This window comes from Euprymna scolopes, chromosome 36 (genome assembly GCF_053919585.1).
Source record: "Euprymna scolopes isolate OS-2025 chromosome 36, ASM5391958v1, whole genome shotgun sequence".
In the NCBI taxonomy this organism is placed as follows: Eukaryota; Metazoa; Mollusca; class Cephalopoda; order Sepiida; family Sepiolidae; genus Euprymna; species Euprymna scolopes.
The window spans coordinates 52,994,075-53,009,360 of record NC_136517.1 but is presented as its reverse complement, the minus strand read 5'-3'; the positions used below and the strand labels follow the sequence as shown (position 1 = coordinate 53,009,360).

At 28.0% G+C, this 15,286-nt stretch overlaps 2 protein-coding genes across 3 annotated transcripts in view; both read left to right on the top strand.

The window, feature by feature from the left end:
* Positions 1–11,196, top strand: part of LOC145260483 (organic cation transporter protein-like) — a 291,891-nt gene extending 280,695 nt beyond the window's left edge. For both annotated transcript variants that reach the window (XM_080118592.1, XM_080118593.1), the window contains exons 8-10: positions 3,268–3,388; positions 4,341–4,413; positions 10,980–11,196. In XM_080118592.1, coding sequence (XP_079974718.1) covers positions 3,268–3,388; positions 4,341–4,413; positions 10,980–11,171 — 386 coding nt within the window. In that variant the 3' untranslated portion in view covers positions 11,172–11,196. The remainder of the gene's footprint in view (positions 1–3,267; positions 3,389–4,340; positions 4,414–10,979) is intronic.
* Positions 11,197–12,310: 1,114 nt separating this feature from the next.
* The window catches only part of LOC145260240 (uncharacterized), a 9,945-nt gene continuing 6,969 nt past the window's right edge, over positions 12,311–15,286 (top strand). Inside the window, exon 1 of the mRNA XM_080118066.1 lies at positions 12,311–12,340. Within this exon, the coding sequence (XP_079974192.1) occupies positions 12,311–12,340 (30 nt within the window). The remainder of the gene's footprint in view (positions 12,341–15,286) is intronic.

Sequence of the window (15,286 nt, the reverse complement as noted above, 5' to 3'; positions counted from 1 at the left end):
GCCAGTTTTTTTTGGGGGGGTCACCCTGTATAACATAATATGAAATTATAGGTTGGCCCTTCTAACATAATAGGAAGTTATAAATAATAAATCCTTAGTTATAACATAATACAAAGTCATTAGTTGTCCATTCATAGTTATACCATAATATTAAATTATAGGGTGGCCATTCTAACATATTAAAAGTTATAAATTGTTCATCCTAAGTCATAGGCTGTCTATTCTAGCATAATACGAAATTATAGATTATTAGTTCTAAGTTATAATTTAATACCAGGTTTATAGGTTGTTCGTTCTGGGTTATAACATAAGGCTGTTTGTACTTAATTAAGAAATTTACGTGCGGAGTTTGAACCTACAGACCACGTCATGCAAAAAAACAAAACAAAAAAAAACGCTATCAACTTAACCACAGAAGAATTTTCACTGCCCGTTGTTTTATCATTATTGCTAAGCGACGATGTGGAAAAAATGGCTTTACTGATGATAGATAAATTAAAATAACTGTTTCGATTATTAATTATCGGTAATTATCGGGAGTATTCTGAGACAAAACTTAACTAGGATCACTCCCAGACTTACACACTAAAGTTCTGTAAATTTTAAAGGAAATCTGTTTAGTCGTTTCGAAGTCTATAAGGAACGAACACACACACACACACACACACACGTGCACACATACACACGCATGCACACACAGGCAGACAAAGTTGCATTTATATAATTGTAGAGATTATTATTCAAATCTAAAGACGGTTTTTGTACAAAATATTTGTGTAATTTTAAACTTAAATGCTGAAACTTCTTTTGCGTTTGTCCGCATTAAATATGACATCTTTCTACTGAAGTGTAAGTAGCTATTCTAACAGAGGCAAGATTTATAGAGGGCAAACCTAAGTACAGTGTTTGACAACAACATGTTTTTTTACATTACATTCAAATTTCTGAATGTTGGCAAAGTCGGGGAAACAGAGAATGTAACAGAGCGCGTATGCAAATGCCGAGCCATGTGCGAAGAAGAATACAAAGAAAAGAGTGTGTGCATAGATCAGTGATCACATTCGAGAGCATGTTCAACAGTACGTTCTAAACGACGTTCAAGAGGACAGAGGTCAGAGGTCACAGTTTATTTGGGAAAGTACCTGGAAATGTTGTCGTTACAAAATAAAAAAGGAGTCGAGTTGTTATTTGTCCTAGGTTCCTTGTGACGTTACATAGACTGCATACAACATGTGGGTCCCATATGTAATCGTGGGCAACGTTACAGGAATGAGGGAAAATCCCAAAGACATGTGCTCCGATGAAAGAAGCTAATAAAGTAGAAAAAAAAAAAATCCCGGTATCTAGGGACATCTACAGTAAAAAGGTGAGATTTTGCGGCTGATCGAGTGGGTTATAACCCCCCTCCCCCATCACCACTACCGAGTTTTTACAACACACAAAAAAAAAAAAAAAATCCACACCTCTGCATAAGTGCGTTGCTGTAAGGGTGCTCTTTCAGCAAACTTATAGCACTTGCAACCAACTCTGACAAATGTTGAAAATAATATTTTAAAACTTTTTTCTTTTTCTTTGTTTCAATTCAGCAAATAGATTCTAAATGTTACCTAACTCGTTAGTGTTTAATTTTTTTTTTCTTTAATTTATTACCAAATATCTTTTGTGAATACAATATTATTTGAAACTAAAATGACTTTCAAAGATTTACTTAATTTTATAGGATACTTAGTGCATTCATTCATCCTATAATATATCCTATATATATATATATATATATATATATATATATATATATATATATATATATATATATATATATATATATATATATATATATATATTCAGACGATGTCAAAACATCGTTAAACTCACTACTCGTTCAAGCAGCCGCTAATAGCGTAATGGTTAGGAGCCTTGACTGCCGTACAAACGGTCGGGTTTCAATCCTGGCTTGAGGTAGTTGCCTGTCTAGCCGCACTGATGAGCTGTGAAACAGCGAAACAGTACTGTATGTGGATGACTATATATATATATATATATATATATATATATATAGGTTGGTTATAAGGACTAATTAACCAAAAGATATTTATAATTGAATTATAGACGAAACTGATTGTATCATTCCACTATAGATTTCCGCAGTATACTGAATATTGTGACATCAGTGTTGTCTGTATAGTAGTGGCGTTCTAAAAGTAACGCCACCTATTTTATTCCACCCAAATGGATCAGACGAGATTGCAAATTGTATTGTTACGATGACTGAACTCGTGCTTTCATGACCCGTTTCATCCCTCTGCTGCAGATATTGACAGTGTGGAACTCTAAGACATGAACCCCTGTCGAGGACGTGTGTCAGAAGCAGAAATGTGTCGTTAACTTTGTGGCAAAAGTACATTGAGAATGGTGGTAACTATGTAGAAACATATATTCTGCGGCACAGAGGGTCGCTTGTTTTAATGGAACAACTCTCGTCTTTGTACATCAAAGACTCTAATCTTTATGACTAATTACGGTTGTCTTTGAAAAATAAAGACGTTTCTGAAATATGGTTAATCATCCTTCTGGCCCTAAAGAGGATTATCGGCGCTAATGAGTTAAATTATCTGTTGCAACTATAACTAAAAATGTTACAAAGCTTTCCTGTTCTTAGACCTACTGACACATTTTTTTTTATATTTCTGAATTTTTTTTACATGAGGTTTGATTATTCGTATTATATGGGTTCTTATTGATTGTTATTTTCACAACATTTGGGTCGATGTAACCTCCGATCTTCTTCAGGTGTATCTTGTCGAACTCGGAAATCTTTCTGTTGAACTTGGGAATTTTTCTGTCGAACTCGGGAATCTTTCTGTCAAACTCGGGAATCTTTCCATCAAACTTGGGAATTTTTTCGGCGAACTTGGGAATCTGCATGGAATTTTGAATGGAACCCTTTATTTAATCCATAGGTGTAGCATGACTGGGTTAAAAGTCCTAAGTAATTTTCAATTGTATTTTGAGTGTCTGGGAATAAAAAAATGCAACAGCAAATTACTTAGGAAATCGGCTGTTGGAACAAGAGAATACTACTCCCCATGGATTAAATAAAGGGTTCTGTTGAAAATCTCTGTGGAGATTCCCGAGTTTTATAAGATACATCTGAAGAAGGTCGTAGATTACATCGATGGAAATGTTGTGAAAATAACACTAAAGATGAGACGAGTACTTTGAATAATCCAAATGATACGGACATTTTATTTTTTTTATTATTGTTTTCAGAAGAGACAACAACAATGAAGAATTTGACCATCGTTTTTACTCTTTTTGGAATGATGGGTGCCAGTGGTGCCTTCTCAGGAGTTTGGCTCTACACCCCAGAAATCTACCCAACAAATCTCAGGTAAGTCATTTCCGAACTTCCTGTTCAATGCTGTTATTGGACCAAATGCCCAGTTGCCTAAAATATAGAAACTTATTATTATTTGTGATCCAACCATTTAATCACTAAAATCCAGAGAATTATTCAATTCTTATGAAATCCCCAGCATTTATTCAATGAATTAAACATATTTGCTAGCAGGATCCATATTCCGACGTTGCTCTGTAAAATTGAGGAATCTATGACTCGCAAAGCTCCACATATTTAAAACATGTTTAGTAAATTATGTTTCTGAATATTTTAGATGAGGTTTGATAATTTGTATTATTTAGATGACTGTTCTCAATTTGGATGTTATTATTCTATCAAGATTTCAGCTGATGTAATTTCCGACCTTCTTCGTGTGTCCAACTCGGGAATCTTTCACTCAAACTCAGGAAGCTGTACAGAATTTCGAACAATTTAATCCATGGAAGTAGCATGCTCTTGTTCCATCAGCCATGACCAGGTAGAAGTCGCTGTGGGCGATACTAAGGATACAATTGCGAATTACTATACCGGGTCATGGCTGACGGAACGAGAACTTGCTACCATAATCTGTCGTATGATTTTGATTCTAGATGTCTAAAATGTAAGGCTTAATCGTAAGGTAATTCGAATATTTCAAATTTGCATTAACTTTGATCCATAGTCATTGGACACTTATTAAGCAAGCTTCTCTGAATTTCAGTTTCTTCTTAAGACACCTTGAGCTTAAGCTTTACATTTTAGACATTTTCTAGAATCAAAATCATATGACGAATTATGATCAGAATTAGAACAAAGATTCTAGACATAAGGTTTAGTATCGTTATAGTTTTATTTAATCTTTGTAATGGGGCGTACAAGTGTTGGGGAAATTAATTTTACTCATCTTAAAATTATTACTGCATATTTATCTTTTTCTGCATCTCTTTGTATCGTTTCATTGTAGGAGCGCTGGAACAGGGTTAGCCTCTGCCTCTTCTCGAGTATCAAGTATGTTGGCACCTTTAACAAGATTAATGGTAAGTTGGTTTCATATTAATAAAGAAAGAAAGCTGATCTCACCAAGCATAACGAGACATGATGGAGTATGTAAGTACCTGCACTAGACCATCTGTAAAAAATTAAGCATCTAGTGTAGCAGCAAGTCCTGGGAACATCAACCTGAAAGAACAGTTGGAAATGACTTATATACCATACATTACGACTATGTAATCCCTACAGCCACCTACTTTGAAAATGCTGCTGTGAAACCTGACATAGTTATATAGAATAAGTCAGAAAGAGTGGCAACCTAGATTGCAGTGAGTGTCCCTAATGATAGCGGTCTGAACAGAGCTGAAAGAGACAAAAAAAATAGGGAAAAAAAACAAATATTTTACTTGTTTGAAATTCATCACAAATATATTTCAGAGGTATACTCCATCTTCAGTGTGTAAATTTGGAGAAAGAAGACTGTTTGTAAAGACCCGCACGTTGTTTCTATTTTGAAATGTTTGAACTGTGCGTAGGCAACGCGAGAATAACGTCAAAGAATGACGTTATTCTCGCATTGCCTACGCACAGTTCAAACATTTCAAAATACAACCGCTAGAAACAACGCTCGGCTCTTTACAAGCTTCTTTCTCCAAATGTACAACATGGCAAGGAAGAAGAAAAGAAAAAACAACACACTGAAGACAGAGGATACCTCTGAAATATATTTGTGATGAATTTCAAACAAGTAAAATATTTGTTTATTTTCCTAATATTACGTTGTGATTTGGCTTTCAAGCGCACTTGATGCACATTTTATTTTATTCAAAATAATGATAATTTATAATCTTGCTTGCTTGCATATTGAATGTTTTATATGCTGGAAAGACGATGAATGAGACGAGATTTGGTGGGGAAAAATGAATAGGGAGATGGTTAAGATGTAAAAGCAGGGGAGTAGCATTAGTAGTGACAGCGCAAAAGAAGGATGAGGTAAATAAATAAATGACGTGAATAAAGAAGAAAAGGAAAATCTGAAAATTACAGAACATTATAAAAATGTCATAGTCAACCTTTCGGTAGGTGTACTTTTTCTACGGACAAGATTCTTGGCCTTTTTTGGCTAGAAACAAAGTGTAGTATCTGTTCTGATACTACACTTCACCTTTTCTGACTTTGATCCTTCTAGATTTAGCCAATTTTTTATTTTTGTTCCTATCCAGAGTGCCCCTTTTGGGAGAGCTGGATTTTCCCCACATTAAAAACCGACCTTGCGTCTAACTCTGCCCTTGTGGGGAGGTAAGTAAATAGGAACATTCTTCTAGAGAATGCAGAAGTTCTTTGTTGAACTGGACTGCTTCACCATTAACTAAATCTGGCAAGTTTTTCTGTTGAAGGCTCACATCCATCAAACTGCTTTTCATGGCTTCACCATAGACCTATCAAGGTGGCTTCCAGGTGTTATATCTTACCAGACGGCAGCTTTTGATTTTGTCTGGCACTAGTTATTTTTTGTGTATTCACAGCTGACCACTGACTGTATAAAAGTTGGTCCCCTATTTATAACCTGGGTTGAGAGTTGTCATTTTTAGGCCACAAGAATGCTAGGAGCTGTTCTTATCAGTTCCTGGTGGCAGTACTCTATAAGAGAACAACTCTATGGTAATATCTTTCAGACCTCAGCCCTGATCAAAGAGGAAAGAACTAAATTTGCTGGTCACTGTTGTAAATCCAAGAATAAATTCCTCAGTGAGCATAATTTGTGGATGCTAAAACAGGGATGTGTTTCTAATGTAATGAATTCCTCCTCACAAGAATTTGATTGGCTGATTGAGCCAGAAATACCGACTGATGGAGCCACTCAAGGGAGACAAAGGTGCACTGAAAACCTCACGCTAAGAATATACCAGCTCCGATCACGAACACTGTTCAATAAGGCAACTTACTAGATTATTACTAAAATAGTAGCCAAAACCACTCATTTACTTCAAACGAATATATCCATTTTGCGGGGTATATCAGGTTAGGGGAGGAGAGGACAGCACAGAACATGTCGAACAACTAGCTGAAGACACATAATCTACCTAGTGTGATTGAGCATAGAATGAGATGGCATAAGAGAAGCAAGAAGATCCATTATACTAGCATGGTGACAATGACGATGAAGAAGAAAGGTTCAAGGTAAGAGTACATAGGGGTCATTATGACCTAGCAAATGCTATTAGGAGGGTGCAATAATAATGTCGATTTTTGACGTTCAACTTAAAAAGATCATAACTCCTTTCATAATAAAGTTTATTAATCGAAATAAGAACCATTAGAATCGACATATTTTTGCCAACGAGAAACATGTTTTTTTTATCCCATTAGCAAAGAAATCCGGAGTTCTGGAAGCAATGAAGTCATGGAAGGCCGATTTGGCATCATCTCGGCTTTTGAAGAATTTTTCACGCAGGAAGTTGTCGAGATGTTTGAAAAAGTGATAATCAGTGGGTGAGAAGTTCGATGAATATGGCAGATAAGGCAGAGTCTCTTAGCCCAATTTGTTCAGCTTCTGCAGGGTCAGTTGAGCAACATGCGAGCGAGCGTTACCATGGAAGAGAATTGGTCCCTTCATATTGACCAATCTCGAGCACATAGGTTGGAGCTTCTAGTGCATTTCGTCAATTTGTCGGCAGTACTTTTCTGCTGTAAACATTTCGTCTGGATTCAATGCTTTCTATGACCTCATGTTACCTTGATTGGAGGGGGGGAAGGGTTAAGTGGGTTCTCGACCATGCCCAAGGGTCTCCCACTGACTAGGAGGGAAGGAGGCGTTTTACTTTTCCTTTGACAGAAGTGCTGTCCCGCTATCCTAAAATAATAATAATAATGATAATGATGAATCGTACAAAAAAATATATATTATGTATATATATTTCTTTAGTTAAAGTATATATATAAATATATATATATATATATATATATATATATATATATATATATATATATATATATATATATATATTAGTTAAATTATGTATATATTTTTTTAGTTAAATTATGTATATATATTTCCTTAGTTAAATTATGCATATATATTTTTAGTTAGTGATGTATATATATATATATATATATATATATATATATATATATATATATATATATATATATATATATAGAGAGAGAGAGAGAGAGAGAGTTAAATTATGCATATATGTTTTTTTAATTAAACATATATTTTACCGCTAAATTATGCATATATTTTTTTAGTTAGTTATGTATATATATATATATATATATTTTAGTTAAATTATGCATGTATGTTTTTTAATTAAATTATGTATATATATTTCTTTAGTTAAATTATGCATATATGTTTTTTAATTAAATTATGTATATATACTTCTTTAGTTAAATTATGCATATATGTTTTTAATTAAATTATGTATATATATATTTCTTTAGTTAAATTATGCATATATGTATTTAAATTTAATTATATATATATACTTCTTTCGTTACATTATGTATATATGTTTTTTAATTAAATTATGTATATATATTTTTTAGTTAAATTATGCATATATGTTTTTTAATTAAATTATATATATATATTTCTTCAGTTAAATTATACATATATGTTTTTTTAATTAAATTATGTATATATATTTCTTTAGTAAAATTATGCATATATGTTTTTTAATTAAATTATATATATATATTTCTTCAGTTAAATTATACATATATGTTTTTTAATTAAATTATGTATATATATTTTTTAGTTAAATTATGCATATATGTTTTTAGTTAAATTATGTATATATGTTTTTTAATTAAATTATATATATATATATATTTCTTCAGTTAAATTATACATATATGTTTTTTTAATTAAATTATGTATATATATTTCTTTAGTAAAATTATGCATATATTCTTTTAGTTAGTTATGTATATATGTTTTTTAATTAAATTATGTATATATATTTCTTCAGTTAAATTATACATATATGTTTTTTTAATTAAATTATGTATATATATATTTTAGTTAAATTATGCATATATGTTTTTAGTTAAATTATGCATATATGTTTTTTAATTAAATTATGTATATATATTTCTTTAGTTAAATTATGCATATATGTTTTTTTAATTAAATTATGTATATATATTTCTTTAGTTAAATTATGCATATATGTTTTTAGTTAAATTATGTATATATATTTCTTTGGTTAAATTATACATATATGTTTTTTTAATTAAATTATGTATATATATTTCTTTAGTTAAATTATGCATATATGTTTTTTTAATTAAATTATGTATATATATTTCTTTAGTTAAATTATGCATATATGTTTTTTTAATTAAATTATGTATATATATTTCTTTAGTTAAATTATGCATATATGTTTTTAGTTAAATTATGCATATATGTTTTTTAATTAAATTATGTATATATATTTCTTCAGTTAAATTATACATATATGTTTTTTTAATTAAATTATGTATATATATTTCTTTAGTTAAATTATGCATATATGTTTTTTTAATTAAATTATGTATATATATTTCTTTAGTTAAATTATGCATATATGTTTTTAGTTAAATTATGCATATATGTTTTTTAATTAAATTATGTATATATATTTCTTCAGTTAAATTATGCATATATGTTTTTTTAATTAAATTATGTATATATATTTCTTTAGTTAAATTATGCATATATGTTTTTAGTTAAATTATGCATATATGTTTTTTAATTAAATTATGTATATATATTTCTTCAGTTAAATTATACATATATGTTTTTTTCATTAAATTATGTATATATATTTCTTTAGTTAAATTATGCATATATGTTTTTTTAATTAAATTATGTATATATATTTCTTTAGTTAAATTATGCATATATGTTTTTAGTTAAATTATGCATATATGTTTTTTAATTAAATTCTGTATATATATTTCTTCAGTTAAATTATGCATATATGTTTTTTTAATTAAATTATGTATATATATTTCTTTTGTTAAATTATGCATATATGTTTTTAGTTAAATTATGCATATATGTTTTTTAATTAAATTATGTATATATATTTCTTCAGTTAAATTATACATATATGTTTTTTTCATTAAATTATGCATATATATTTCTTTAGTTAAATTATGCATATATGTTTTTTTAATTAAATTATGTATATATATTTCTTTAGTTAAATTATGCATATATGTTTTTTTAATTAAATTATGTATACATATTTCTTTGGTTAAATTATGCATATATGTTTTTTAATCAAATTATGTATATATATTTCTTTAGTTATGCATATATGTTTTTTAATTAAATTATGTATGTATATTTCTTCAGTTAAATTATACATATATGTTTTTTTTCATTAAATTATGTATATATATTTCTTTAGTTAAATTATGCATATATGTTTTTTTAATTAAATTATGTATATATATTTCTTTAGTTAAATTATGCATATATGTTTTTTTCATTAAATTATGTATATATATTTCTTTAGTTAAATTATGCATATATGTTTTTTAATTAAATTATGTATATATATTTCTTTAGTTAAATTATGCATATATGTTTTTTAATTAAATTATGTATATATATTTCTTTAGTTAAATTATACATATATGTTTTTTTCATTAAATTATGTATATATATTTCTTTAGTTAAATTATGCATATATGTTTTTTTAATTAAATTATGTATATATATTTCTTTAGTTAAATTATGCATATATGTTTTTTAATTAAATTATGCATATATATATTTTTAGTTAAATTATATATATATTCTTGTGCATTTTATTGTTAATATAAATGAATGTAAAATGTAAGAAGAACAAGAAAATAGCAACAAGAAAATTGTAACAAGAAAATTGTATGTATGAATGAATAAGGAAATAATTCAAATATAATTGTCTAAAATCGTACAACAAATAAAGGTAGGTATAATTTAATAACGAAATGTATGCATAATCGAATAAGAAAATATGCATAATTAAATAATATATATATATATATATATATATATATATATATATATATATATATATATATATATATATATATATATATATATATAAGACAGTATACCTGCCCTTGTTTTATGTATGAATTATTTTTGGTTCAATTATGCAGACATTATATACATTTATTATTCAATTATGCATACATTTTATTGTTGAATTATATATAGTTTCTCGTTAAATTATGTACATTTTAGTTCTAAATTATACATAGAGTTTTTGTTAAATTGTATATCCATGTTCCCATTCAATTATACATATATTATTTCGTTAAATTATGTACATGTTAGCTCTATATTATACATAGACTTTTTGTTAAATTGTATATACATGTTCCCATTCAAGTATACATATATTATTTCGTTAAATTATGCATATATTTTATTCTTACATTATGCATACATTTTATTGCTAAATTATACATACTTTATATTGCTAAATTATGCATATATTTTTTCGTTAAATCCTATGTACATCATTTTTTGTACAATTATACACAATTAAAAAAATTTTTACATACATTATTTTTCTTATTCCAAATAAAGCACCTTTTTTTTTATCGATTTTTCATTTAATAGTCCAGCAAAATTCCATGGGCGCCAGGCACAATCTTTGGGATCGGATGTCTGATGGCTTGTGCTCTGCTGTTCTTACTTCCGGAAACAAGGGACCAGCAACTTCCACAAACACTGGAAGATTTGAAGGCTCTTCAGTCGGCGAAAAACTCAAAAGACATAGAAAAGGACAATCCCAAATACTTGAATCACTGATGCATTCGACTTCTTTTTTTTTAATTATTTTATATATATATATATATATATATATATATATATATATATATATATATATATATATATATATATATATATATATACTGGGAGGGGGGCGTATTATTTTTTTAGAACATTTTGTCGAACTTTCTAAACGTTTTCTCTGTCATTTAAGACATTCAAAGTCTTTTGACGTAGAATGAGAAAGTGAAAAGATATATATATATATATATATATATATATATATATATATATATATATATATATATATATATATATATATATATATATAAAGAAAGGATTGCCAAGTTTAGTGGTGAGATTCAGGTTGTTCGCATTATTAGTTCCTGCAAACTGGTTTACCAAAATTATAAGAGTGTAGAGAACAAGTTCCTGAATTTGTTTTTAAATTCAAAGTTTTTAATCGGTGGTGTTGGGTTTTAATCACATAAATTCATTTTCAATTTGTATTTTATTTTTTAATTCACAAATATTTTATTTCATAAAAATAAAACTTTGAATTTTCTTTTTTTAAAAACATGAAGATTTCCTCAATAACTTTAGGCTTGATTTGTTCGCTTTACGGCATATCAACCCTATTTGTTGGGTTATTTAATGTGGAGACAAAATACTTATTGGTAACGATTCATCGACTGGCTGTTTTACGGTATACCAAACCATTTGGGGGTTATTTAATGCCAAAACGCAATACCTATTGTAAACGGTTACTTATATACAATTAATTGAACACATGTTGTCATTTTTGCCTGTGACCGAGATGCAATTATAAGTTCATATGTTTCTCAATAGTAAATTGTGCTTAAATATTTATTTTCTGGTTGTTGGTTGCTATAGTGATGATTCTTATGATATTTTGGCATTTTTTCTAGGAACAAAATGTAGTATGTGTTCAGGTACTGTACTTTATATTTTCTGTCCTCGGTCAGTGAAGGAGAAATCTAGACTTGCGCAATTTTTATTTTTATCTCAATCTAGAATTCCTCTATTTGGGAAAATTTATTTTCCCCACATTAAAAATCGACGTTGTGTTTAACTCTGGTTATTTAGAAGATTTGCATCTACAACGACTGCTGTTTCGAACACGTGGTACTCTGTCTTTGTCCGGTCATGTTTAGAACATGCCTTTCCATATCGCTCTGGCCACTTGTGTAAATTTGTTTTGTGAGACAAACGTTAGGCGTCGGGTGGAAAGATCACATTTCTAAGGAGGAAATATGGACTAGATCTGGATGCACTAAAGAAATTCTGATGGAAACTATAATGAAAAGACAAATGACTTTCTTAGGAGATATTTACAGTCAAAAATGCATAGAACATCTGGTATTGACGGGTAGAATGCTAGGATTCAAAAAGCAAGGTAGACCAAAACGCACTTTGATGGACAACTTGATCGATTGAACATTGTCAAAAGTTGAGCTGTTTCGGGATATGGATAGCCACTCGCAATGGTCGCCAACGCTGTTAAGCGGCAGGGCCGCTCATGATGGTGACAAAAAATTTACGTTTACAAAAGTGGCAAAAAAATGTATATAATTTTTTACTAAGAAAAAGTTGTATGTAAAAATCATTGAAAAAAGTTCTTTCAACTAACAATTTAGTAAACAAAACATACCGTAAAAATTGTATGTAACTTGGAAATCATATCTAAAATATAGCATGGTGCTTAAACTACAGAAGTTCCGAAAACATTTTTAGAAACATTTTAATATGATTTTTCTTTTCTTCATAGTACTGTCGGATAACAAATATGTGATATATATATATATATATATATATATATATATATATATATATATATATATAGTAATTTATAAAATATATATGGCGATTAAGCTTTCTTATAAATTACTAACTAGCTCTACCTACGTATTGAGCACTTTTGAACTAAATACTGAAAGTTTACGCATAAATCTATACTTTCGTATATTAATTTTATGTGAGTAAATTAAGTAGTTGTATATATATGTATATATATATATATTATATATATATTATATATATATTATATATTATATATATATTATATATATATTATATATATATATATTATATATATTATATATATTATATATATTATATATATATATTATATATATATATATATATATATATATATATATATATATATATATATATATATATATTATAGAAACATTGAAATGGGTGAAGTTTAATATCAGGAATCAAATCTAACCAGATGCTGTTTATTGTAGATATTAAGTTATTCAGATATGGTATTATAGACTAAATTTCATAAAACATATTTTGTGAAATTTATTCCAGATTTTTTAAACTTTAAGACCAGAGAGTTTGTCTAAATATATTAAAAATCATCACTACTCCAACATGAACCATAAAATAAATAATCCTTCAAATTGATAATGACAGATTTGATAGAGTTTGAACTCGGCATAACTAATTCCGTAGTCTGTGGCGTTTTTTTGTTGTTGTTTTTTTTTAGGCAATTCATGCATCTTTATGATAATATAAAATACTTTGTTATGGGCAATAAAATATCCCATGAATTTCCAAGTGTGACAATTAAACTTTGTTACATACTTGAATGAAAAATGTTACAGGAAAATAAAAACTAAACTTAGGTTGGTCAGAAAAAAAAATTTTTAATTTTGGTTCGAAAAAAGAACACATAAAAAGCATAGAGAAATGTGTCTAAGTTGGCGAGGAAAAATAATAAGAAAAATGTCATATTAAAGTCACAAAATGTCTCAATTTTGGCTAAAAAAAAATTGCAGAGAAAAAAATTTAAATTTTGTCATGGAAGAAGTATGAAATTTTTTTTTCTTTTCCCCAAATATTACAGAAATAAAGTATAATTAATTCATGGTTTTAATTAAAAACATTTGTAAATAGTTCACAATTTTTGTATAATTTAGTTATATGTTTTGTTGCTTACTAATCAACTAAATTCATAATTATAAGTTTAAATGTTTAAAACGACATGATAAAAATTTGCAATCTATGTATATTTTGCGTGACCAGTAATAAAGTTGTGGAGAAAAACACACACAAAAAATAGATTTGGGCAAAGGTAAAAAGTCACTGGAAGAATTCGACTTTAGCTATGAAAAAATGGCAGAAAAAGCCAAAGAAAAATATTGAAAAAAATTATAAATTTGGGCTAGAAGAAAACCACGGAAATAAATACTGAAATTCGTTTCTATTTTGGCGAGGAAAAAGTTACAAGAAAAAATTCACAGAAAAAAAATCTAAATTTTATCTATGAGAAGGTCACATGAAAAAAAATCAGAGAAAAGTATTTTTTGTGGATAAAATGTCGCAGGGAAAATCATAGAAAAAGTCAAAAGTTTTGCCGAGAAAAAGTCACAGCAAAAAATGCAGTGAAAAATTATAAATTTTAGTAAGGATAATGTCACAAAAAGTCTCAATTTTAGCTAGGAAGAAAAGGAAAAATCCACGCAAAATAAAGGACTCCATTCTAGTAAGGAAAAATTCACAAGAAAAATTTTCTCATAAAATCTACTCAATTTCGGATAGAAAAAAATGATAAATTAAATGTTAGCTATGAAAAATCCCCCAAGAACGAGTTGGAAAAATTTAAAGATTGGCTAGGGAAAAATCACAAATCAATTTTTTATTTAAAAAAAGTTACCGAAAAAGGTCAAATTCGGTCCAAGAAAACGTAACAATTAATGGTAATAGACAATTATATTTATACCTAATATTATTATGTTAGTAAAAGTGAAAATTCAATAGTTAACCTTTCCATCAACGAAAACCAACAACATTGTTTCTTTTTATGTTTTATGTTCTGTGTTTCTTTCAATGTTGGCTGGGAAAAATAACAAGGAAACAGTCACTGAAAAAGTGTAAATTTTGGATAGAAAAAAAGTAAAAAAAAAAAAAAAAAGAAAATGTCTAAATGGTGGCTAAGAAAAATGTCACAGGGAACTTTTATAGAAAAGACTAAATTATGCCAAGAAAAATGTAACAAAAAGTTTCAATTCTTGCTAGGCAAAAAATACCATAGGAAAGAAAACTCTAAATTTTGACGATGAAGAAAGTCTTCAAACATATCTGAATTTTGACAAGGAAATAGATTACAAAAAAAAAGG